The sequence below is a fragment of the Diadema antillarum genome, unplaced genomic scaffold, assembly GCF_040938485.1.
Source record: "Diadema antillarum isolate AM-2024a unplaced genomic scaffold, OU_Dant_1.0 scf00000120, whole genome shotgun sequence".
Classification (NCBI taxonomy): Eukaryota; Metazoa; Echinodermata; class Echinoidea; order Diadematoida; family Diadematidae; genus Diadema; species Diadema antillarum.
This window is the reverse complement of record NW_027271009.1, coordinates 1,270,831-1,296,398: the sequence shown is the minus strand read 5'-3', so window position 1 is coordinate 1,296,398 and position 25,568 is coordinate 1,270,831. Positions and strand designations below refer to the sequence as shown.

The 25,568-nt window shown below is 40.9% G+C and overlaps 2 protein-coding genes across 2 annotated transcripts in view; one reads left to right on the top strand and one right to left on the bottom strand.

Moving 5' to 3' along the window:
- Positions 1-3,925: 3,925 nt before the first annotated feature.
- On the bottom strand, positions 3,926-24,638 carry LOC139720079 (heat shock factor protein-like). Its single transcript, XM_071631448.1, has 5 exons — positions 24,480-24,638; positions 13,908-14,016; positions 11,449-11,579; positions 6,794-6,909; positions 3,926-4,067 (listed from the first exon to the last, which is right to left on the bottom strand). The coding sequence occupies exons 1-5, from the start codon at positions 24,636-24,638 to the stop codon at positions 3,962-3,964; spliced, it is 621 nt and encodes a 206-aa protein (XP_071487549.1). The 3' UTR covers positions 3,926-3,961.
- Positions 24,639-24,995: 357 nt separating this feature from the next.
- The window catches only part of LOC139720044 (uncharacterized), a 34,954-nt gene continuing 34,381 nt past the window's right edge, over positions 24,996-25,568 (top strand). The window contains exon 1 of the mRNA XM_071631418.1: positions 24,996-25,109. The gene's annotated coding sequence lies outside the window, so the exon portion shown is untranslated. The remainder of the gene's footprint in view (positions 25,110-25,568) is intronic.

Here is a 25,568-nt window from a genome sequence, read left to right as displayed (position 1 = left end):
CAAACGTCGCCTTTTAGCTCTGGGATAAACAAATGAAGAATACAGTGGAATCAGTGACACAATACAGAGCGATGTGTTAGGCCATTTAATCAGGTTTCATCTAGGCGAATTCACCTCAACTAATAGGCTGCTCTGTGGATTAACATCACATTATTGCTCCATTAAAGTATTCCCCTTTTTAAAGCAATTAAAGTCATTACAGAACTGTGTAATGATTAAAGCTATTTGCATGCAGTAATCGGTACAAGCTGTTTATCAACTTTCAAGTATCTACTTCACGTAGGTGCATTGTGTTGGATGCACTTCCAATTGCTACTTCTATTGCTACTTTTACAACTGAGATCAAGTACACCTTGCCTTGCTGACTATCTTTGTCCACAGTCAGTGTTTGCATGTTGGCATGTTCTCGCTCAATATCTGATGCAATGGAATGAATCTAGTTCAGTTCTTTTCCCACTGTATGGGCAGGGTACTCTCAAGTAAATTGCATAAGATATGGTTTGTTCCATGGCACAGAAACAGTGACTACCAAATCAAGTCCTCTGACAAGATTCAATAGTAAAGGTACGTGGAATATCTCGATGGACCTCCTCTTTTGTTTTGTGCTCTCTCCAAATGATATTTTGCTTTCTTGTGAGAAGCAGGGAGTACCGTATGTCAAAAAAAAAAAAATTACAATGGGACCATCTGCAATGATATCTGTAAAAATATTGAATCAATCTAAATACAAATTCAGGGTATGAAACTCTAGCTCATTGCCCACATCTTACAGAAAACCCCATTCGATATCCATCAGTGGTCAAAGAGAAATGAGGAATTTTGTAGAGGATGTCGGGAATCTCTTCCCTGCAAGTTCTGTCTATTGTATTCACACACAAAATCATCGAAGTGTTAAACTTGGAAGAATCAGAGTCATGCCATGCTTTAACAGTCCACATTTCTCTTGTGATCGCTTAACCAAATTGAATGGCGTTTTCTGCAGAATAGAGCTAAAATGTTATATTTAAGACCTTGAAGTAGCATTCAGACAGTTTAATCATATTGGGTGTTACCAATGCGAGAATCTGATGGTAATTTTTTCTTGGACATACTGTATGTGCCATCCGGCTGGTCCATGGAGCTGGCTCATCAAAACTAACACATTTATAATAAAATTTTGGACACAACGAAGTAAAAATGAGGTCCCAGTATATCAGCCATATTGTAGTATTTATACACTTCATTTGCTCAGCTATTATATGTATGTATGTATGTATATATATCTATCATATAATTTATAAAATCCTGTACAACAAAACAAAACTGCCTGTCCAGAGTACTTTCTTATTAACAGGAGTCGTCCATTTTATAATTCTTTACTGAAAAATTTACTTGTGATGTATCCTAAGCAAATTACCTTGTTGAAGTGACTGCTTGTGGCATTGTAAAAGGAAGGCCTGTGTCAACTAGTGGTTCACCATTTAATTGTGTAGATAGGGGAGGTGTTGGCTGTCCAACCACTTGTTCACTATAAAAGATCAAAAGATAGATACAATTGTACACGTAGATGTATTTATTTGACACTGGTCCTGAAACTGTATATTGGGCTTTGCCTTTAAAGGGTGTGTACAGTTCTGGTCGCGGTGTAGATTAAGCTTTGAACATTTTGCGAGATATTCAGAAACCACTCTATAAGATGTCAAAGAGCATGCAGTTCTAATATCAAAAGTTTATTACATGAAAATCGGTTTTGAAATGGCTGAGATATCCAAAAACAAGGTGAAACAAAGAGATCCTAATAAAGTTGTGGCATGTCACGTTTTATTATTAGCACTTTTTTGGATATCTCAGCCATTTGAAAACCAATTTTCATCAAATAAATGTTGAATCCTTCTTAAAATTACATGCTCTTTCATATATCATAAGAGGCTTTTCATTATCTCACTTAGGAATGTTCAAAACATGAATCCCTACCTCAACCAGTACTGTACAGTCCCTTTAACAAGAGGCCAAAAATCAATGAAATTTCAAACTGTTTCACTTTTCTTTCAAAAGATAAACTCTTACCTTCTAGTATAAAACATTTGTCTTCCACTATATATACACAGTTGGGCTGACACAACATGACAAACATAGCAGTTTAAGAGTGCTTCCTTGCCAAAAATGTTTCCACTCTAGTTCATGATAATGATATATATGCAGATCAAAGAGTCAGCTCAGCTTGCATGCATTGATTGAGCTAAATATGTACAGCTACCCATGCAAAGTCGCACATAAAAGATGTTGCTAGAGGATTATTATTTTTTTCTTTCAAATTGATACAGTTTCAGTGTAATGTGTTCAGATTTCTACAGTTGGTTTAGGAAATGATACTTTTGGAAAGGTACAACCATGCCAGTTTCATATATGTCGGATGAACTATGCACGAGGAGAAAACCCCAGACATGTTTTGGCTGACTTTTTATTTCCATGGATACTGCAACTCGACGATCTTGGCTGGGTTCATTCTATGCACAATGCCAGGTCTCATTTTATTCTTACTAAACATTATTTGGTATGCTCCTAACACTTCAAAGATTAATGTTTAATGAATATGTGGATATGAAGAAGAATATGGATTTCCTGTGTAAATTTAATTTAGAACTACCATCAGTTTCAACAATCAAAGCATCAACAATAGCATGTTCTACAAAACTAACTCTTTCCATTGCTGAGCCCAGTTCTGCTACTAGCAGTGCCGCGGTACACCCTGGTGCCACCTTATGCTCAACTGCAGCTGAGCCTGATGAGGCTGACTCAAGATCAAGGCCTAGTGGTTGTACACTTCCCAGTTTTAGGAGTATATCTTAACAAACACACACAAAAAAAGTATAGGTATATGTACAGATGGATGACATCTGTCTCTTCTTGTTGGGCTTTCTATCTAATATGGGAATGGTACATATAATGCAATGTTGTCAGCCCAGAGTAGAGAAAACTCTTCTTGTATCACTTTTCAATGCTATGATTCATGAGACCTACTGATGCATGCCAGCCAGTAATATTTTCAGCAATTGTAAAAACATGGGGAAAAATTTTCCTCCACCTTCTGCCCCATGGCCAAAATCTTTTCCTACAGAAGCACTGTGCAGTAATGCATACTGTATGTAACAGTTTTATTAATTCATGCCCTGAGAATTCCTCTCTCCATGGTATGAAGGAAAACTGTAATTTCAACATTAACACAGAATTTTAGCATTTTAACCTGAGCTCTGACCAATGACCCAAAAACTTCAGAAGAGATGATGACAGACAATACCTTGAGCCATTTCTGAGAAATAGAGAAAAAGTGAAGTTTAGCATCCTCACTTGATCTTTGATCCCATGACCCAAAATGTAGGTGAGAATCTTTATCTGGCAATACATGTATACACTAAGTTTTAAAAAAAAACCAAAACCAAAAAAACCTTCAGGCATTGTCTAGAAATGGGGAAATAGGGAAATTTTGATAATTTGACCTTGACTTTTGACCCCAAATTGTTGGTCCCACGACCAAAACTGTTCCCTGACGATACCTTGAGCCATTTCAGAGTCATAGAGACAAAAGTGAAAAAATTTTACTTGACCGTTGACCCAATGACCCAAAAATTTTTTCCAAGAGAAACATTATAGGCTAGTAAATGTATAGACTAAGTTTCAAGAAAATATGTTGAGGTACTGCATAGATGATATGGGGGAAATTTTGAGAATTTGACCTTGAACTTTGACTTTGAGCATGTGCACCAAAAAGTTTATACTAGGTACAACTTTGTCCACTCATCCATATGTATGCCAACTTTTATTATGATACTTCAAATGGTGTTTAAGTTATATGCTTTCGAGAATACTGATTAGGGATGGACAAACCAACAGAGGGGCGAGTTGAAAACATAATGCCTCCAGTGCAACTTCATGGCAGAGGCATAAAAATCATTGGGAAGTTGGTTGTATTGTGTTTATTTTTTTACCTTGCTGCATTGGCAGATGACACTGTCAGTTCCTGATATTCAGAGCCATCATCTTCGAGTATACTGTCATATTCCATGACAGTATTCAAGACATCTGAAGGCCTGTTACGGTAAAACAAAAACAACGATGAAAATATGCGTCACTTTGGTGACTGGTATGACTCTGACATATCGCATTGTCCTTCCAATAGGTCTATAATTATAATTAACTACACTGTAAAAGTGGTTTCTTTCGCAGTGGTTTTATTTTCGCACTTTTCGCGCTTTGAGGTTGAACCGCGAATTTAACATCACGCGAAAATGTTTTGAACTCGTCGGTTGTTACAACGCTATCATTACCGATTGCGAATTTAAACACGCGAAAAAGTCAGCACCGATGGAAACCGCGAAAGTTTCTGTACGCGAAAGAAACCACTTTTACAGTAATTATAGTACATCTAGCTAGTGTGAGACAGTTTCATATGTATGAAAGACTCTTATGTCACTAAGGTGACTAGAATTCTGCCATAATGCATGGTTCTTCCTTTAGGTATAAGTTTGTCTTGACAATGTGTGATGACATTTTAAAAAACCCAACAACAACAACAAATTGGCATGTTTGTCACAAATATGTTGAGTGTTTACTTTTTATGAACTAGGTTCAATGGATGACTGGCAATATTGTCTAAGAGAGCAGGTATTTGGGAATTTGACGATGTTTACTTGACCTATGGCCCTTTCATAAGTAAACTCTACGGCGCAGGGGGGGGGGGGGGGGAGTAAATCTTTGCTTTTTGAACTGACCATGACCTTTGACCCCATAACCCTACAATTCCCAAGAGAATCACTGTCTGGCAGTGTATACATAAGTATGTATTAAGTTTCATGATGATACTTTCGAGTCACTTCTGAAATATAGAGAAAGAAGTTAAATTGAGCATTTTCATTCGACCTTTGTCCTTTTGATTCGTTTTGACCTTTTCACAGTTTGGCCAGAAATTTTTCCAGAGAATCATGAAGTTTCATGAAAATACCTTCAGGCATTGCATATGTAGATATGAGGGAAATAGTAACATTTTGAAGAGTTGTCCTTGACCTTTGACCCTCGGCCTTAAACCCTATGATCCCAAAATTCCCAAGAGAATTACTGTCAGGCAGTACATGCATTATACATGTTCTAAGTTTGATGAGGATATCTTGAAACATATGGAACTAGGAATGTCGCTATGCCAACTGGTATGCCTCCGCCCCATAATGTATGATTCGCCCAATAGGTGTATAGTAAACTGTCTTCACAATGTTATGTGTGACAACAGTTTCACATACCTGGCAAATCATTTAAATGACAGGTTTATCAGTAGTGTCTTGAATGTTCACTTTCCTTGAACTAGGTTTGCTTTAATTGTCTTAGAAGCACAGGTACAAGGGTTTGTACATGTACAATTATTTGGGGAACTGAGGATTTTTATTTGACTTTCAACCAACCCTTAAATCAGTTTATGCATTGAATAATTTTCAAGGTACGAATAAAAAGTGTAATTTTCAAGGAGTTGACCTTGACCTTCGACCCTGACTACTGACCCATGACCCCTAAATTCCCTAGCTAATCCCTGCCAGTCAATGCATGCGTATGTACCAAGTTCCATGAAGTGAACCATTCGGAGAAAAGTGAAATTGTGACATTTTCACCTGACCTTTGACCTTTAGACCTTTTACCCTATGACATGAAACTCTCTCTGGAGAATCATTACGCAGTAGTACATGTCTACATTAAGTTTCAAGAAAATACCTTTGGGCATTGCATAGATATGGGGAAATAGCAAAATTTCTAGCATTTGACCTTGACCTTTTGACCTTAGACCTCTTGCCAATTTCACTAAAAAATACTCAACTAATTGACCTATCATACTTCATCCTTGGAACAAGTTTGGTGAAAGTTGCTTCATCCAGTTCTGAGTTATCACGTAAACAGATAAATTTTAGGATTTGACCTTGATCTTTGACCTTTAACCTCTGTCCGATTTCACTCAAAAACTAATCAAGTAATTGTCCCATCATACATCATCCTCGGACAAAGTTTGGTGAAATTCGTTTGATCCAGTCTTGAGTTATCGCGTAAACAGATACAATTTCATGAGTTGACCTTGACCTTTGACCTTTAGCCGATTTCACCCAAAATCTAATCAAGTAATTGCCTCATCATACTTTATACTTGGACTAAGTTTGGTAAAATTCCAGTCAATATTACTCAAGTTATCGCGTAAACGAATGCGGACGGACGTACGGACGGACGGACAACCTGAAAACATATATAATGCCTCCGGCACCACTTCGTGGCGGAGGCATAAAAAAGGTGATATTTTAGGATTTTCACTTTACCTTTGACCTCAATGCCTGAAACTTTTCTTGGGTATCTCAAATGGTTCTTCAGTAAAGCTGTCCACAAAATCAAATCTGTACAGATGGACTACCCAAAAACATAATGCCTCTGAAAATACTTTGCAGCAAATGCAAAAACAGTGAATTTTTGCACGACTCTAGTAGTTACTACCTCAAACAGTCAATTTTTGAAAAATATAAAATAAAAATTCAGTCCAAGTACCACTTTAATTTATCAACTTTATCAGGGTAACTTCAGGAGGGATAACATAAAATTTAATGCATAAAATTGTATTCTGTTGACATCAAGAGCCTGTAACCGTCAATATCGCAGTCTCAATTCTAATAGAATGTGGAGGAAAAAAAAGTCAAAAGCACATAACTTCAGCATGCAAAGCATTAATTACAAACAAACACACAGTATATACACACAAAGACATATAATATCTGCAAACAAAAATATATCTCACCTCTTCATCGCTTTGAATTTAGAGGTAATGCTCTCCTGCTTCTCCTTCATCTCTTGTATATCTGACAGCATTATTCTGACACCTTCACATGATCTCAGTTGGGTCTCATCCTTATCCTGGCAGAAAGACACAACAAATGACAACCCAAAGTACACAAGGAAGGCATTAAAAAAAGGAAAGGAAGCACAAATTTCTCCTTCCTTCTTGCTCTGGGCAGCTTGACTGTCCATCATCCCAATGATCACGATGATGTCCGTTATCAGTATGATGGACAGTTAAGCTGCTGGGAACATTTCCTCTGTTGCTTTAACCTCGCTGCGCACTATACAATGAGACCTGTCGTACGACCTTAAAGTGAAAACATCCTGTATATAATGCCTAATATATCTAGAGGTTTTTATTTTCGCGAATTTCGCGAGTCAGGTGCTATTCGCGAAATTAAAGATAAGCGAAAATATTGACTCTGATCCCAATGTGCATGTGATGTACGCGTGCACATTTCTCCATTCTGTACAGGACAATCCACGATCGCAAATTTAACCATTCGCAAAATCGTCGGGAATTCAGGATTCGCAAAAATTTAGACTCGCAAAATATATGGCATAGTAGTTCTGGTACAGATTTGAGAACAGATTTGCATCAATTTGCTTGCAATATATCGAAAGAGTCTACCATGAAACTTACCTGGCTGACCCAATTTGCTGGGATGATAAGTTGTTTTGGAATATTTTGAGATAAAAAATAAAAGCTGGTATACCGACTTTTATTACAGAAGGATCCAGGCTAACTCAGTCTCAAGGACAACTCGGCCCATATCAGACAATTTACACGCAATTCAAGACTGCCATATTTTATTCACAGGCACATGTTCATTCTGATGCTCTTTTGATGCACGCGTGTATCAACTAGGCCCATAACTGTGAACAGTCAGAACGTGAAGCGCTCCCACAGTACAACACTGTACAATCCAGAGGAACAACTCGGTCCCAGCGTCAAAGCGAGGCCGAGTTCTCCCAGTGTCCGAGTTAGCCTGAGTCTCATGGATTGCGATTCCGGCAAACCTTTTTGGTTAATATGTTGCATATTTCATAGTTACCCAACAAATATTTTGTTATTACAGTATTATTCCTTTATTTCTTTAATTGGCATACCGGTATGTGTGTATTTCGGAGTAAAATTCTACAATTCTGCAGGCACCCAGAACTATGTTTATATTTAAGACCAGAGGGGTATCGTAACTAGCCTCGCCAACTTCCAGTCGTACGACTGGGTCTCAGGGCCAGTCGTAGAGATTTGACATGTTGAATTTCTATGACTGGTCGTGGGCTATCAGCCAACCCAGGTACAGCATTATGCAAAGAGCACAGAAGTGCATGCAGTGCACACTGGGTGCACTTCCATACTTTAAAAGTAATCATTAGTGAAATGTACTGAAGCCAGACGGTCGTAAGCCTACGATTGTAGTTGTGTAGTCTGATCGTATAGTGTGCATTGCCAGGTCATAATACCTGGTCTCATGGTCTTACGGTTAAAAAGTCATGAGTTGTATAGAGTGCGGCAGGCTTTAGCCTCCACTACTTATTGCCTTACTGTCATCGATCTTCTGTAACAATCTTTAAATTGAGACAGAATATGCAGAATATGAAATGTACGTATAGGTTTTGCACTTTTTTTGCAAATTGAAACCATTATTACCTCCGCCAAGAGAGGAGGTTATGTTTTCGTTACCGTTGGTTTGTTTGTTTGTTCGTTCGTTAGTTAGTTAGTTAGTTTGTCCGTGTGCAAAATAATTTAAAAAGTAGTTAACGGATTGGGATGAAACTTGCAGGAAAAGCAGAGAATGACACAAGTAACAAACGATTAACTTTTGGTAGTTATCCGAGAATTATGGGGGAATTTATGAACGATTTTCAATATTTTGGCAAGTAGGGTCAATGAACTTGGTAGTTCAGGCTGCGCGTATTTGAGGTTTGCATGCGCGCACTGAAGTGCGTGCTCAGGGGCCGTATTCTGAGAGCTTATTAAGTGTCTGATTAGCACTTAATTACCGAATTGGTATTCTGAGAGCATGATTAAGTAGGGGGTATATTAACTACCATAGCAACAAGCGTTTTGGCGGGAAGGACCTACGCGTTTGCGCGTATCAATGCGCGTGCACCTCTGAGAGGACTTAATCACATAGTTAATTACAAATCGGTATTCTGAGGGTGTAATTAAGTATGAAAGTTAATGGAAAACTTAATGATACCAAAGAGTGTCATTAACTACTCCGATATCACGTAATACATCGTGTTTTCTCTGCCACAACGATGCTTACCGTCTTCGGTAACCGAGGAGCGGTTGAATGTTGTTATCATGGTATCCGTAGAATTCAGAGAAAAAAAGAAATATAGCCGATCTTCGAGGAATTTTGTCATTTTATGTGAGCAAGGAGGTTGAGATCTTCGCGTGCGTAGGTGAGGGGTTGTAATCAAATACCGGAGTGTGCGCACGGAGCTCTTGGGTTGTAATTACAGGGGGCGTGGAGGAGCGCGCATTGAGGGCATATTTGCGCGTGTAATCATCATTTTGGCTTCTAACAACGCGTCTGATTGGATGGAATAACAAATTAGATGGGAGGGACCTAAGATAATTACAGGGGACTTAATCATACCTTAATTACGTCCTCAGAATACCGCTTTTGCCCATGATTAAGGGCCTATTAACTTCACGACTTAATCACGAAGTTAATTACAGACTTAATTACGACCTCAGAATACCACCCCTGGTTTCTGCTGGGGCGAGGCGCACCGTGCAGCAGGGGGTTTGTGATGTAACAAAGGCTTCTATATTAGGAAATCGGGCGACTTTCAGCATACAATCACGCACACAATGCTATAATTTAAGTACGTATGGGTGGAAATCACTAATATCTCTATGGAAGAACAAAATCAGTGGTGGAAATGAGCTGCATGCTTGGCGGAGGTCTGTGCTCTCAGAGTGCTTCTCTAGTTATTATTATTACCTCCGCCAAGGGGGGAGGTTATGTTTTCGTTACCGTTGGCTTGTTAGTTAGTTTGTCCGTGTTCAAAATAACTCAAAAAGTTGCCGACAGATTGGGATGAAACTTGCAGGAAAGGTTGAGAATGACACAAGTAACAAAAGATTAACCTTTGGTAGTGGTCCAAGAATTTTTGGGGAATTTATGGAGGATTTTTGATATTTTGGCAGGTAGGGTCAATGAACTTGGGAGTTCAGGCTGCGCGTATTTGAGGTTTGCAAGTGCGCACTAAAGTATGAGCTCTAGTTTCTGCTAGGGCTAGGCGCGCCATGCAGCTGCGGGTTTATGACGTAACGAAGGCTTCTATTTTGGGAAATCGGGCGACTCTCAGCACACAATGCTGTAATGAGTATGGGTGGAAATCACTGATATCTCTATGAAAGAACAAGATCAGTGGTGGAAATGAGCTGCATGTTAGGACCTACTTGGCGGAGGTCTGCTCTCTCAGAGTGCTTCTCTAGTTATTATTATTATTACTATCATCATTATCATCATTAATACAATTATCATTATTGTCATTATTACTACAATTATCATTACTATTCTCAAGACTGCATTTCATCAGAACTGTATTCTAACCAAACAGCCCTCAACAGAATGTATGCTGAACTGACATCTGCAGACTGCACCAAAACAATAGAATAATTAACAGAACTCTTATCATGGCTCTTCCCTTTGCTGCACCAGTATAAGAATAGAATTTATAACAAAACAGTCCCTTGGACTACACCATTATGACAGAAGAATAACCACAAGTCCCTGCCAGGGCTCTCCACATGGCGATCTGTCCTCCCAGGTCTTCCTTCTCTAGCAAAGAATCACGATTACACCCTAAGTCCTTAAAGGTACTAGCCCACATTTGTAAACCTGCAGCAATTGGTCTCATAGTTAGCATGGAGTTTGGGTATGATTGCAGTAACACCTGTGCAAAATTTCGTTCCAATTAGTTCATTACTTTCATAAAAATAAATGAAAATGCACCGTATGCATGCATATATGGAACGCTTGCTAGCTCCGGTCCACGTACGTACTACATGCATGCGATACATGTGTAAGTTACATGTACTTAGCTAGCCTGCGCTCGTAATTCGATTTTGGGTCGGGTTGACCTGGTTTGAAAATTGATTTTAAAACGATGATTTTCTCTCTTTTATCGAATGGTATAGACAAAGAGCAACAGGTGAGGTATGTTACTGTTATAACTTTTGTTTTAATTTTCGTGGGTTTGCAAATGTGGGCTAATACCTTTAACAGGGCTATTCACCTGGTAAACCCATATTAGCAACACATCAATTTTAAACATATCTACCAGTTCTCCTTCTTTTTAACATCTTTCTTTTAGCTTTTTCCATCTCTATTTATCCTTCCATCTCAGAACAAGATCACACCATAGTCCTCTTCCATTCCACATGAGCATCAACATCACAATACCATGGAAAATTGCTGCTAACAACACAACAGCTTGGCAACAACCAATTATGATACACATAAGGATTTTAAGTGTTGCTACCATTATTACAGTGCGGGGGTGTTCAATGTCATTCATAAGGCTTCTTGACTGTAGTACACAAAACATGACAGTAGAGACCAGATGCAAAGAACTGACCACACTTACCGGCCGTGTCTTCCTCCTTATGAGTTGCAGTTGACTGAGTTCACCCCTGCGGAAGTGGGGATGTTGGAAGGCACAATCGTATTGCTCATCATTCAAGGCATCATGTAAGTTGAACTTCTTCCTGAAGCCATCTGTGAATGAGTGAATCATGCAACAGTATTTCCATGATTTCTATAAGTCCAATCTGACACACATGAGATAAAAGGGGAATGAAACAAAAAATAACGAGACATGGGACTCGTCACTGAGGACGAGTTAGGTGATACACTGGGGGGTCGTGAGATATCGCTCACCCATGATCGACAAATAAAAGGACGTTATCCATAGCGACTTAAAGGACAAGTTCACCTTCAGAGACATGTGGGTTGAGTGAATGCAGCAATATTAGTAGAACACATCAGTGAGAGTTTGAGAAAAATTGAACGATCCGTTCAAAAGTTCTCATACTTTCACTGATGTGTTCTACTAATATTGCTGCATTCTCTCAATCCATATTTATATGAAGGTGGACTTGTCCTTTAAAGTTTCTATTATATGTTCGTGAAGTCGAGTTCTTAGTACCTAGGTCTACATAATTGAGGAGACCGCCGACGCTGATGTGCTTGAATGAACTCTTTGGGGGTTGCTAGGCCTTACGTTCTATTGTCCAGAGGTGAAAACTGACTTGCGTGTCCCTTGATCGCGATTTGCGTCGAAAGGAAAAAGGCGCTTTTCTCCAAACAGTGATTTTCCAGACGTCTCGACATGCTCTCTTTTAAACATCGATATCTCCGCAGCCGATTATTTTTATAAAATGTGTTATATATCAATTTAAAGCAGAAAGATTAGGGGATTATATCATGCAATTTTCAAATAATCGACCTCGCCCGACTTTAGGATTAGTTTGTTGTAGCGGGTCACAAATCGCTTCTGTAATGAAAAACAAGTGGAAATTCTGTGGGTGTGTCTGGGTGTGTGAGTAAGTTGATTTTACAGGCTATATAACTGAATATTCACCAAGAGTTCTTCGAAATGAAGAAATTGAAACATGGCAATAAAGTCTTTTAAGGGTCAAGGATCTTGACTTTAACATTTGCGTTTTCAAATATAAACTTTGAGTGAATGCAGCAATATTAGTACACTGCAGCTTCAACACACATCGGTGAGCTCGAGGAAAACTGGACAATTCCTTGAACAGTTATAAATTCTTAGATTTTAGGTGCCACCATTTGCTGAATGAGAACACAACAACAATTGTGACAGTATGTATTAATAATGATAAATAGAACTAGAAATGTCACCTTGGCGACTGGTATGCCTCTAGCTATCTTGCATTATTCTCCCAATGAATGTCCAGGTGTAATGGGAAAGTAAAAAAAAAAAAAAGTTTACGTTTAGATATTGCCATGTATCTAAAAAAAAGCACCTGCATGTATGATCTAAAGGCCGTCATGAATGGTTTTAAAGAGTGTTGTAAACTGAATCTTTTGCTATCAGTTTTGTGTGGTACATATTGTACGTACGAGTATTGTATCCACACTTGGATAAGCATGAGGCATTGTTTGTAAGAGTGAAAAAAATCATATTGCACAAATATGACGCATTGCATGTAATTTTTGTTTTCAGAAGTTCCACACCTACACACACACAAACACACACACACACGATTCGTTGCATACATATGGGCTTTTGTCTGCATTTTACAAGACTTGAAATCTCAGCTCATCACAAAATTCATGGAAGTTCCATTCATTAGAAATTTCTAGTTTTATATAGTACATTATCTATACAGTATGCCCCACCAATCCCCCTAAAAATACAATTGAATTTTCACATTGATAACACTTAATATGATTGAATCGTCTAAATGCTAAGGGTTTTGATATTATAACATCTTATTCTTAGCTCTAAAATGGAGAAAACCCAATTCAATTTGGTTAAGCGGTCACAGAGAAATGCAAAGCATGTCATGAGTCTTCTTTTTCCAAATCTAGCACTAGGATGCTCTTGGAACTGCAGATTAATGTGTGAACACAATAGACAGAACTTGGAGGGAAGAAATTCCTTATACTTTATGCTCTATAAAATTCCACCACTGAACCAAATCAAATAGGGTTTTCTGTAATATGTGGGAAATGAGTTATAGTTTCATAACCTGAAATTGAATTTGGATAATTGATTCATTATCTTTAAAGTTATCGTTGCGGAGGGTACTGTTTTAATTTTGGGGGGACATATCACAGCTCAGTCGCAATTTTACAGCGACTGGGATGTATACTTCAAAAATACAACTTCATAAAAATACATGTATGATGAGGTTTCCAACATTTCTGAATTCCATAACACATGTGCATATACTAGTACTGGTAGATAAAATGCAAAAGATTTTCTTTGGCATTTTCTTGTGTGTGGGGTTGTAATCATTTAACTCACACATGAGATTTTCCAAGTGTGCATGGGGTTGCAATCATTTCACTCACATTGGTTGAGCTGGCGGTTGAAGCTTGCCATGCTGTTGTGCTTGAAGAAATGTGGCAGGACTGATTCGGCAAACATGACCCGATCTGATATTATGAAGCAGTCACCCTCCTGTTGGATTAATCACAATGAACAGAGAATCAATAGGACTTAAAGAAATACATAGTTGTACCTCCTGTGTGCCTAGTGCATACAATCACATTCTTGTTTTCCACTTCATGTACTGTATATGCCTAATATTTTGTGAGGTTTTCATTTTTGCAAATTACGCTTGACACATTACAAATATTGCCTCTGACATGACCCCGATACATGTATGTATGTGACGTGCACGTATACATTTCACCAATCTGTTCAGTACGGTACTAGACTCTACAATCGCAAATTTGACCACTGGTGTAATTGTCGGCAAGTCCCAATAGATATGGTGTATACAGTACTTGATCACTTCAATACTTGTAGACTTTTGGTGATGAAATCAAACACAGGAACAAGGGACTTAATACTTTGAATAAAATGTTTTTTTTTATATTGTATAGTATTGTAGTTGTATTGGGTAGCAAAAGTGTGCATCATGTACCATGTACATGAAGAGTTTAAACAGCATTTATACACATTCTCTTCTTTTTTCTGTAACTGGATGTGGATCAGTTGTATGGTAACTGCTAATGCACTGTCTAGAATGTTCCCAAGAATGTGATCAGCATTTACATTGTACTGTCAACTTGCACTGGCTGCACTGTACTTGTACATGTAATCATAGCATGAATGTCAGAATGGGTGCATTTCATTCCACTCTTTAATCATCACAGGACTTGACAATAACAACTCCAAGTCCTTTTGCAGATACGTCAAAGCCAAACGGCAAGACAGGACAGGACTTCCACCACTCTTAAAAGATGGGAAACTTCTACATCTTCTACTTCTTCCAGTCTGGTACTGTCCGCCTCTGGCGTATTATCATACCTTGGGCTTGTCAAGTGCTGGGTGTACAGTGTGCAGGTAAAAATCCTCTACAAAAATGTTTACGTGCAGCTAAAAAAAAAAAAACAAAATGAGAGCTCATTGGAGATTTACAAGTTGCATCTCGTTCTTGAAGATCTCCAAGGAGGTGCAGCTAATGGTGGAAGGTGGTACGGAGTTCCACAGCCGAATAGCATCTGGACAGAACGTGGATTGAAACAAGTGCGTTCTGGCAAATGGAACTTGAAGCTTATGTGGGTTTCTGCGTGTTGACGGTCCTGCAACTGGTATGAAGTAGGTGACTGGAAGATCTACCAGACCATTAAGAATGCTACACATGTAGACTTTTTGCTGTGCTCTCCTTTCTTGAAGAGTGTTCCACCGTAGTTTATTGAGCATGGCAGTAACACTACTATCTCTGTGATAGTCACCCAGGACGAAACGTGCATATCGGCATTGCACCATCTCCAGCTTTCTGATGTTCTCTTGTGAGGATGGGTCCCAGACTGCCGAGGCATACTCCAACACAGGGCGAACTAGGGTCTTGTATAGTAATGCCTTTGTCTTTGGTGGGCAGGCTCTCACATTTATCTGCAAGAAGCCCGTACTGAGTTGGCTTTCTTGGTGGTGGCATTTACATGGTGATTCCATTTCATGTTGTTTTGAATGTTAACCCCCAAGTACTTTGCAGTTTCTGTAACTTGTAGATGCTCTCCATGAATGAAGTATGGAAAGGAGGTTCTGGATGATGCTCTTTTATTGGAGACATGCATGACCTGGCACTTTTGCGGGTGAAGTTGCATTAGCCAGTCTGCCTCTCACTCTTGAATTGCGTCTAAATCCTTTTGCAAGCAATCCACGTCCTCCTTACTTGCCCCCTTTCCGTACAAGATCCAGTTGTCAGCAAATCATCTTACCATTGACCCAGATGATATGCAGTCAGGAAGATCATTAATGTACAGTAGGAAAAGGAGGGGTCTAATGACACTCCCTTGCGGGACGCCTGACGGCACAGAAGAGGTATGAGATGTGCATCCATCTAGTACTACCTTTTGTGATCGGCCAGCAAAGGAATTCCTTCATCCAGTTGTGGGTGCTACCCCGGATTCCATAGAACTGGATCTTGTGTAGGAGTCTTCCATGCGGGACCATGTCAAAAGCCTTCGAGAGAACTAACAGGATCACGTCTATCTGGTTCCTTGAATCAATGCTACTGGAGAGGTCATGAATGGTGAGAAGCAGCTGAGATGTGCAAGATTGCCTCTTCCGGAAACCATGTTGAGTTTCAGAAAGAATCTGGTGGTTGTCAAGGTGATCTAAAATACTGCAGCAGACAATGTGTTCCAAAGTTTTGCAGAGAATAGAGGTTAGTGACACTGGACGGTAATTGACTGGCACTTTGCACCTCTCACCCTTTTTGAATATTGGAACGACATCAGCTTTCTTCCAGTCCTCAGGAACGTCTCCCTGAGTTAGAGATGCCGGGAATAACAAACACAAAAGCGGTGTTATTTCCAAAGATAGCTCCTTCAGCAGTTGAGCAGGGAGTCTGTCTGGTCCAGTAGCCTTCTGTATCTGGAGGGTAGAGAGTAGCTTGAAGACACCAGCTTCAGATATCTGAATGTTGTTCATGTCTGGAAATGGACTTGGCTCCTTGTCTATCATGGTTGACAAATCTTTATCCTTGTTGAACACTGATGTGAATTGTTGATTGAGGATGTTGGCCTTCTTGGTGCTATCTGAGTGTATCTTCCTTGGATGTCTTTCAGAGTTCCAGCACTGTCATTCCTTTTACTGTTAAAAAAATTCCAAAATCTTTTAGGGTTAGCAGAGGAGTCAGGACTAATAATGTTACTGATGTACTCATTGTAAGCCTGTCTGCAAACAGCATGGGACGATTTCTTGATTTCCTGGTATTTGTAGAAGTCCTGCTGTCTGCCAGTTGCTTTAGCATGATTGAAGGCCTTCTGTTTTCTTCTAGACAAACATTTAACTGCTCTCATGACCCAGGGCTGCCCAAGCGACCAGATGTTGTTTTTGCAGGTACATGGGTATCCAACATGTTCAGCAGGCTGGTCTTGAAAGAATTCCACATCTCATGTACCAAGCTCTGTTCATAATATTTGCTCAGGAAATCTTGCTAAAACTGTCGGCAGTCCCTTTTCATGTCAGAAAGATTGGCCTTTTTCCACAGGTATATCTTCCTCTTCAGAGGCTTGCATCGTTTTGCAGATACGTCAAAATCAATGCTGACAATGTCACGATCTCCAAGTACTGGTAGCAGAGTGCATTTGTTGATCAGCGTTGGCCTTTTGGTTAGGAAGAGATCGAGTATGCTGTCCCCATGTGTTGGCAAGGAAACCATCTGCTGCATGTTGCAGTTCTCAATCATGTCCAGAAACCTGTTGTTGAGAGGAACTGGATTGCTGTGGCCACTGACACTCGGGTCTTCCTAAATGATGTGGGGCAGATTAAAGTCGCCCCCTATCCACAAGATAGCCTTCTTGTTTTGGAGAGATAGTTCCTCGATCGTACAGTATATGTTATCTACATACTGTACATCACTGCCTGGTGGGCGATACACTGCACCTAACACTAGACTCACACCTTTACCAAATGACAGTTTGATGTAAACCTGTTCTCCTTCATCACATACCTTGATGTCATACACAAGGTCATGTCGTACAGCAATCAGGATGACACCATACCCATCCTGCCGATCTTTTCGAACAACATTGTAATTTGGAGGAAAGATCTCAGATGTGTAAACCAAGCTGTTCAGCCAAGTTTCGGTCCCAATGATGATACTGGGTTCAGTTGATTCAGTCAGTACTGCTAATTCCTCCTTCTTGTTTCGTAAACTCTGGAAGTTCACATTTAGTATTTTCATGTTGCACAGTTGCAGAGACTCCAACCCCAAGCACCTTCTGATCTGGAGATTCTCCCGCCTGAAACCCCTAGCAAACGGGAGACTCCAAGTTGATGTGTGTGAAGTTCCTAGGGTTCTAGATATTCTCTGGTGCTATCTAAGGCTTATTTTTTCAACATACGATAGCAATAAGTAACAAATCCTTTCCACCGGGAGACACAGAGCCAGGGCGGGAGAAATCAAATCTCAAGCGGGAGAACGGGAGATTTTGCAAAAATGGGTTTTCGGCGGGAAATCTCCCGTCGAAAACGGGAGAGTTGGAGTCTCTGCAGTTGTTGGCCTTGCTTGGGTGCCTGCTTCCTGCAGTGCATAGGGGAAGATGACTGCTGCGGAGAACCAAGACTAGTAATAGCTGAAGAGGAAGAGCTGTTGCGTGTGTCATTTGTCTTTCTTATCATTCAGCAGATCCAGTCCTTCAAAACTGTAACATGTATCGATAGGTGTGTGCTCAAAAAAGCTACTGGAAAACTGTGGCAGGCCGCATTTGACACAATGCCAAGACACTTAATTGTGACCCATGGAGGGCATCATACACCTGTGTTGACATGCCCATGCATTCTGCATGATACCATCCATCGCAGTCATCACAGGCTACCCCGCGTTGCTTCCATGTAACTGCCCGAGAACAAATCTGGCAAGGATATGGACATCTTTGGGCCAGGATTTAGTTCGAAATCCGAGGCAATAGAGAGGAGAAGGAAAGTAAGATACAGGAGGCTGTGTTTCTTACCATGTTCAGAAGCAGAAATAATGCATCCTCTTACTTTACAGCCTGGAGCACAAGCTGACAAGTGGAGACTTTCTAGAGTCAACTGTTGGTGCCAGATGAAGGATGAGAAGTACATGGTGTAGCTGTACCAGCCTTGCAGTGATGGAGTCCTGCTTCTCTCCTACACTGTCACTAGTTTTAAGTATCACATGGTTGTAATGGATGTTGACAATTGTAGATGCCAAATAGAGCCAAAAGAGATAAACTACAAGGCCTGACATGATGATGTCCTGTAGTTGAAGCTGTATACCAGTGGGACTATGTAGCTCTGGTGTAAGGTCTCATCCAACTGTCTGTCTCAAGTCACACCATGGCAAAGTCACGTGAGATGGTAAATACCAACAACATCGAAATAAAAATCACTTCAAATGAGCTAATCAAATGATAAAAAACCTATACCAGGTATCTCTGGTCCAGCAAAGACCTGCAGTATCCATGCACCCGCACATGTAGGACACAAAGGCAGGATTACATTTGTAGCTGACTTCCCGTAAGACGTTGCCAAAATCACAGGCTCAAAAGGGCAGTATCCCAATGTGTGGTAGCTGGCCTCTTGATTCAAACTGACGCGAGGGTGTATGTATGGGACCAGTGTTGAAGCTCTGCTTGCTAAAATCCATGTCCAGGTGAAAAATACAATCCTTGAAAATCTAGATAATCCTACTGAAATGATCCATGAAAAACCATCCTTGTGTTTCTTCAAAAGCTATCCAACAAGATGAGGATTATATCCCTCAATATGTCAAGCAGCCAGGCTGGAGTTATGAAGCTGCACACTCAGGATGGGGCTAATATAGACGAGGTACAAGACTTCAAATATCTAGGCTCATGGATGGAAAGTACGGCTAGGGATGTCAAGCAGAGGAAAGCGGCGGCACGTAACAAACTCAACAAGGAAAAGTAGAAATTACGTGGTGCGTAATATATGTCCCCGCCGGAAGTAGCATTTTGTAACAAAATGTGCAATATAGGTAAAAAATCAAGGTCAAAGGTCAAAGAAGTCAAAGGTCAAAATTCTGTGTAGAAGTTTTGAAGCCCTCACCTAGTGCCATCACATAAAGCAAATGGAATCGAAATTGGGTTAGAAATGGCGAAGGAGTAGCATTTTGTAGCCAATGTACAATATAGGTAAAAAATCAAGGTCAAAGGTCAAAGAAGACAAAGGTCAAAATTCTGTGTAGAAGTTTTGAAGCCCTCACCTAGTGCTATCACATAAAGCAAACGGAATCGAAATCGGGTTAGAAATGGCGAAAGGAGTAGCATTTTGTAGCAAAATGCAGAATATAGGTCAAAAATCAAGGTCAAAGGTCAAAGAAGTCAAAGATCAAAATTCTGTGTAGAAGTTTTGAAGCCCTCAACTAGTGCCATCATATAAAGCAAACGGAATCGAAATCGGGTTAGAAATGGCGAAGGAGTAGCATTTTGTAGCAAAATGTACAATATAGGTCAAAAATCAAGGTCAAAGGTCAAAGAAGTCAAAGGTCAAAATTCTGTGTAGAAGTTTTGAAGCCCTCACCTAGTGCCATCACTTAAAGCAAACGGAATCGAAATCGGGTTAGAAATGGCGAAGGAGTAGCATTTTGTAGCAAATGTACAATATAGGTCAAAGGTCAAGGTCAAAGGTCACAACTGAAATTCTGTGTAGAAGTTTTAAAGCTCCCATGTAGTGCTATCATATAAAGCAAACAGAATCAAAATTGGCTCATAAATGACAGAGAAGTAGCAAATTGAACATTTTGATCACACACGGACGCACACACGGACGGACGCACGGACGCACGGACGCACAGACACACACACGTACGGAGCCCGTTTCATAGTCCCCTGCTCGAACTCGTTCGGCGGGGACAATAAGCTTTGGAAGTCATCTCTCTCAAGAGAATTTAAACTCCAACTATTTGCAGCAGCAGTGGAGACAGCATGCTAAGAGTCATTCAAAATGTTAGCTGGAGGCAACATATGACCAACACAGAACTTTATAGGGATCTACATAAATAAGCCAGAAGATTAAGATAAGGAGGCTTCGCTTTGCCGGCCACTGCTTCAGGAGCAATGAGTGTGTTTCTGAACTGATACCGGTACACTGGATGCCCAAGCATGGGAGCAGGAATCCACGCAGGACAGTGATCAACTTTGTTGACATGCTTAAGACTAAGAGAGACACTGGTCTAGACACCAACAAGATAAAAACTGCAATGCTGGACAGACAAACTTGGAGTGCCATTGTGGATCAAGAAAACCACTCAAATTAAGCAAGTTAAGCAATACTCCATAAAAACACAAAAAAGTGAGATTTATGACAACAAATACCAAAGCCACTGCACACTCAGCACTGACGTCACACCTTGTTTTACATGACAGCAAGGATAAAGCCCAGATTCTTGTGGGGCAGTTTGAGTCAGTCTTCAAGAAAGCAAGCAATGACCTACCTCCTACCAAGAGTTGCAATACACCAAATTGAACCTCTAACTGTTACTGTGCAGGAGTTGAAAGGTTTTAGCTGGCATCAACGTAAAGCAGTCGGCCCAGATAACATTCCAAACATAATCTTAAATGAATGTTTCAAAGACCTAGCTCTTGGATTGACTGAGATATTTCAACTGTCTGTATCAACAGGCACCTTACCCCCTGAGTGGGTAAAAATTATCACACCAGTCTACAAAAATGGAGATCCACACTTGGCAGAAAACTACAGACCAGTCTCACTCACGTCAGTAGTCTGCAAACTCCTCAAGCACATCATTTGCAAGCATAAATATGATGGACCATTCGGAGACATGCAATATTTCAACCTCTCTGAATCACAGGTTCATATCAGGTCACTCAACCAAAACTCAACTCTTATTAGTCTTAACTATTGTTCGTGATTTTATGACAGCCTACGACAAAAGGAAGCAAGTACTGTAAAAGTGGAAATTTTTGCGGTGTTGAAGTTTTCGTGTATTTCGGATCGCGCAACCCGAAACTAATGCGAAAATAAAAGCACGCGAACAATTTGCTTGCCATATGTTCCAGTAGTTGATGTCGTGATTCCGCGGAATTAAAAACACGCAAAACTCTTCTTACCCCGCTGAGCGCGAAAAATTAGTCGCACGAAAATATCCACTTTTACAGTATACAGTACATGTTGCCATACTTGATTTTTCGATGGTCTTCGATGCAGTCCCACACAGCAAGCTACCGGAGCGGTACCACTAATCTTCATCAGCCCTCTCTCTCTCTGGTGCTCTATACCATGATTTTCCTGCACTGTCAGGGAATAATTTTCCTGGTATCGCATAGCGATTAACTATGCATTTTGATGCGACTGCTATACAAAATACTGTTTGTGTAGCAATTTTTTCACATAGAAGTGTACACTAGTTGTTTTTTTTTTAATCTACCCCAACAGTGGCGTACCGTGGGTCAAGACATTGGGGTGGCACCTCATGGCAGCAGCATCAGAATTGCATAACGGTACAATTAAATGCGAGCAAGCAGAGCGAGCGAGCTTGAAAATGTTGACATTTTTACATAGTCCCCAAACTGCCGTTTGTAGATATCAATACTGTAAAAGTGGATATTTTCGTGCGACTAATTTTTCGCGCTTGGCCCGGTGAGAAGAGTTTCGCGTGTTTTTAATTCCGCGGAATCAAGACAGTTACAAGAACATATGGCAAGCAAAAATATTGCGTGCTTTTATTTTCGCGCTAGTTTCAGGTTGCGCGAAATGCGCGAAAATTACAACACCGCGAAAATTTCCACTTTTACAGTAAATATATATATATTTTTTTTTTTGGGGGGGGGGGGAAATTGAGGGGGTTGCACCGGGCGCAACTGCTGGCGATTGCTGGCAGTAACATCAGGAGAACGGCATAACGATTAAATGCGAGCGAACGTAGCGAGCAAGCTTGAAAATTTTGACATTTTACAGTCCAAAAAACTGCCATTTGTAGAGACATTTTTCGCTTTGGAAATTTAAGGGAGTGGGCGCACCGGGCACAACTACTGGCAATTACTGACAGCAACATCAAGAGAATGGCATAACGATTAAATGCAAGCAAGCAAACCGAGTGAGCTTGAAAATGTTGACATTTTACAGTCCAAAAACTGCTGTTTGTAGCTATATTTTTTCGCTTTGGAAATTAAGGGGAGGGGGTGCATGGGGCGCAACTGCTGGCAATTACTTACAGCAACAAGGGAATGGCATAATGATTAAATGCGAGCGAGCGAGCGAGCGAAGCGAACGAGCTTGAAAATTTTGACATTTTACAGTCCGAAAACTGCCGCTTGTAGCTATATTTTTTCGCTTTGGAAATTAAGGGGAGGGGGGCGCATCGGGCGCAACTACTGGTAATTACTGACAGCAACATCAGGAGAATGGCATAACGATTAAATGCGAGCAAGCGAAGAGAGCGAGCTTGAAAATTTTGACATTTTACAGTCCAAAAACTACCGTAAGTAGCTATGTTTTTTCGCTTTGGAAATTAAGGGGAGGGGGTGCACGGGGCACAACTGCTGGCAATTACTGACAGCAACAGGAGAATGGCATAACGATTAAATGCGAGCAAGCGAGCGAGCAAGCTTGAAAATTTTGACATTTTACAGTCCCAACACAGCCGTTTATAGCTATATTTTTTCGCTTTGGAAATTCGGGGGGGGGGGGGGGGGTGGTGCACCGGGCGCAACTGCTGGCAATTACTGGCAGTAATGATAAACATCAGGAGAATGGCATATAACAGTTAAATGCGAGCTTGAAAAGTTTGACATTTTACAGTCCAAAAAACTGTCGTTTTTAGCTACATGTATATTTTTGTCACTTTGGAGGGAGGGGGCGCCCGGTGCGCCCCCTGGATCCGCCACTGGTAGTCAAGGATGTTGGTTTACGTTCATGATTGGGGGAAGTATGACCAGCGAGGGGGCGTTGAAGTGACCAAGCGGGAGAAGGATATCCAAAATCTGCACTTCATATAGAGCATCCCCTAATTTTTTTGTGTTTGTGAGTGTGTGTGTTTCATATAGATGGGAAAGTTAGGAAATAGCCAAGGTCAAGTCTTATTATTGGCAATGCAAGGCATTTTAATATAGACTAGTGGTAGAGTGTAAAGCAACACTGCAAAATCAATGATCTAGCTTTGATAGCAAATGTGTACAACCTACATCACATTGAGCAACATTGCAGCGACTCTTTTTGTCGTTCGGATGCTCTGAGTACACTGCGCACATCCTGCTTATAATACTCAGAATGCCGACCAGCTTTTTAATGTTTCACACTATACCTCTTTAATTATGGTTAAAAGAAATCTTAGAAAGTCAAGGCAATAACGTAGAGATAGCATAACAACATGTCACCTAACCGCGCCTGGGTTAAACAGTACCAAGACAGATTTATCTGTCCAGTGTATGTCTGTCTGTCTGGAGGAGTACTTTCTATATCATATTTTGACTTCATTGGCTCTCTTCTGTATTCTAGCCATTCATAGGACTCATTGATGACTGACAGTTTTTTCAAACAAATGAAATGTTAGTACGGTAGACCCTAATGCCAACATATGTAGACCCTACCTGGTAACGAGTCTCCGCAGCAGCGTGCAACCCTGACAAACAGATACAGACCGATCTTTCGGTTAAACCATTACCATAATTTCAAGTTGATCTGAAAAGAACTAAACGTTAGCAATGGTTAGATCATAGATACAAATCTTCGTGAAACAGCCACAGCCCGCGGGGCACCGCAGCAGGCTTTGCTGAGCTGACGTGCCAGGCCATCGCCAGTGCCAGTGGTAAGTGGCCGTCCGCGGGTGTTGCTGTTGCCGTGCCCTAGCCCAGCTAAAGCCGGCCAGAAAGCTACAGGGAGACAGCTGGAGCCGGAGACTTGGGGATCGATCGGCGAGAGCTAGTGGCGGCAGAGCAGAGCTCCCTGCTACAACTTACCTTGCTCCAGCGAATGTATTCGTCGGAATTTTTGTCGTTTACTAGCAGCCATATTTTGGATAGAAATGCTGGAACGGACGGAGACTTGGCCGGAACATTATCCTCAAATGTATCCTCCTCTTCAGTAACCTCGGTAGTAGAATTCTTCTCAGTAGCCATAGTCGCGTCGGTGGCTTTTCGCCAAGTGATGGATTTACCGGAAGTACACCGGGTGTCATGGGTCGAATCGAGTCGGGCGCGCGCTTTACGTTGTGTACTAGTACTTTCAGGGTAGACCTTACGCGCGATTCCGGCTGACTTTCAATGCGGGTCACCAGCAACTGGTGTACTGTAACTTGCGAAACAGCCACAGAACTCTTAAAGAGTTCTGTGGAAACAGCTGGTACACCGGTCGAACGTGCGCAAATTATCCAATGCTGCTCGCATGGTATGGTATGCGGAGGTACAGTCGAGAAAGAGCTCAACCATTGCTCATTTTGTTTACGTATGACTGTATATGAGGTCGCGGTCATGCCTAAAAAGAAATCGCGTGCAGTTAGTGTGAAGGCTTTGCCCTGTCCAGCATTTCTGTCGAAATTATGGCAATTAGTGGAGGACGAAAATACCAACGAATACATTCACTGGAGCGAGGTAATGTACGCACTGTACGGTACTTAGAAGTCTATATACATGGACTCCTAACAGTTGTAGTAGGAGGCACGTTAACTGCGACAGCCGCCACACGCAGTGTGGCGGCTGCGCCGTGCTCCCATTTCAGATCTTCATGTTGAACAAACGGGTGCCTTTGCGGCGCTATATTTCCTTAAATTTTCAACAGAAACTACTAGGAATACTTACATGGGTCGATGAAACCTAAATGACTATCATCGGCGACTGTTTAAGGCATTTCATTGCTTGTGATGCACAAAATGATGTCTTATAAGCAGCTCACCGATGTTCAGAGAATTCACAATCACTCGCACAAGCACACAGAATAGGGGAGCTCTCACATTAGCGAAACTGGGGGGAAGCCGCCAGGACCGCGCCTGGCGGCGCGGTCTCCGGGGCTAGAGGCACGTAATTCCGTAAGTGTTATCACCCATTTATTAG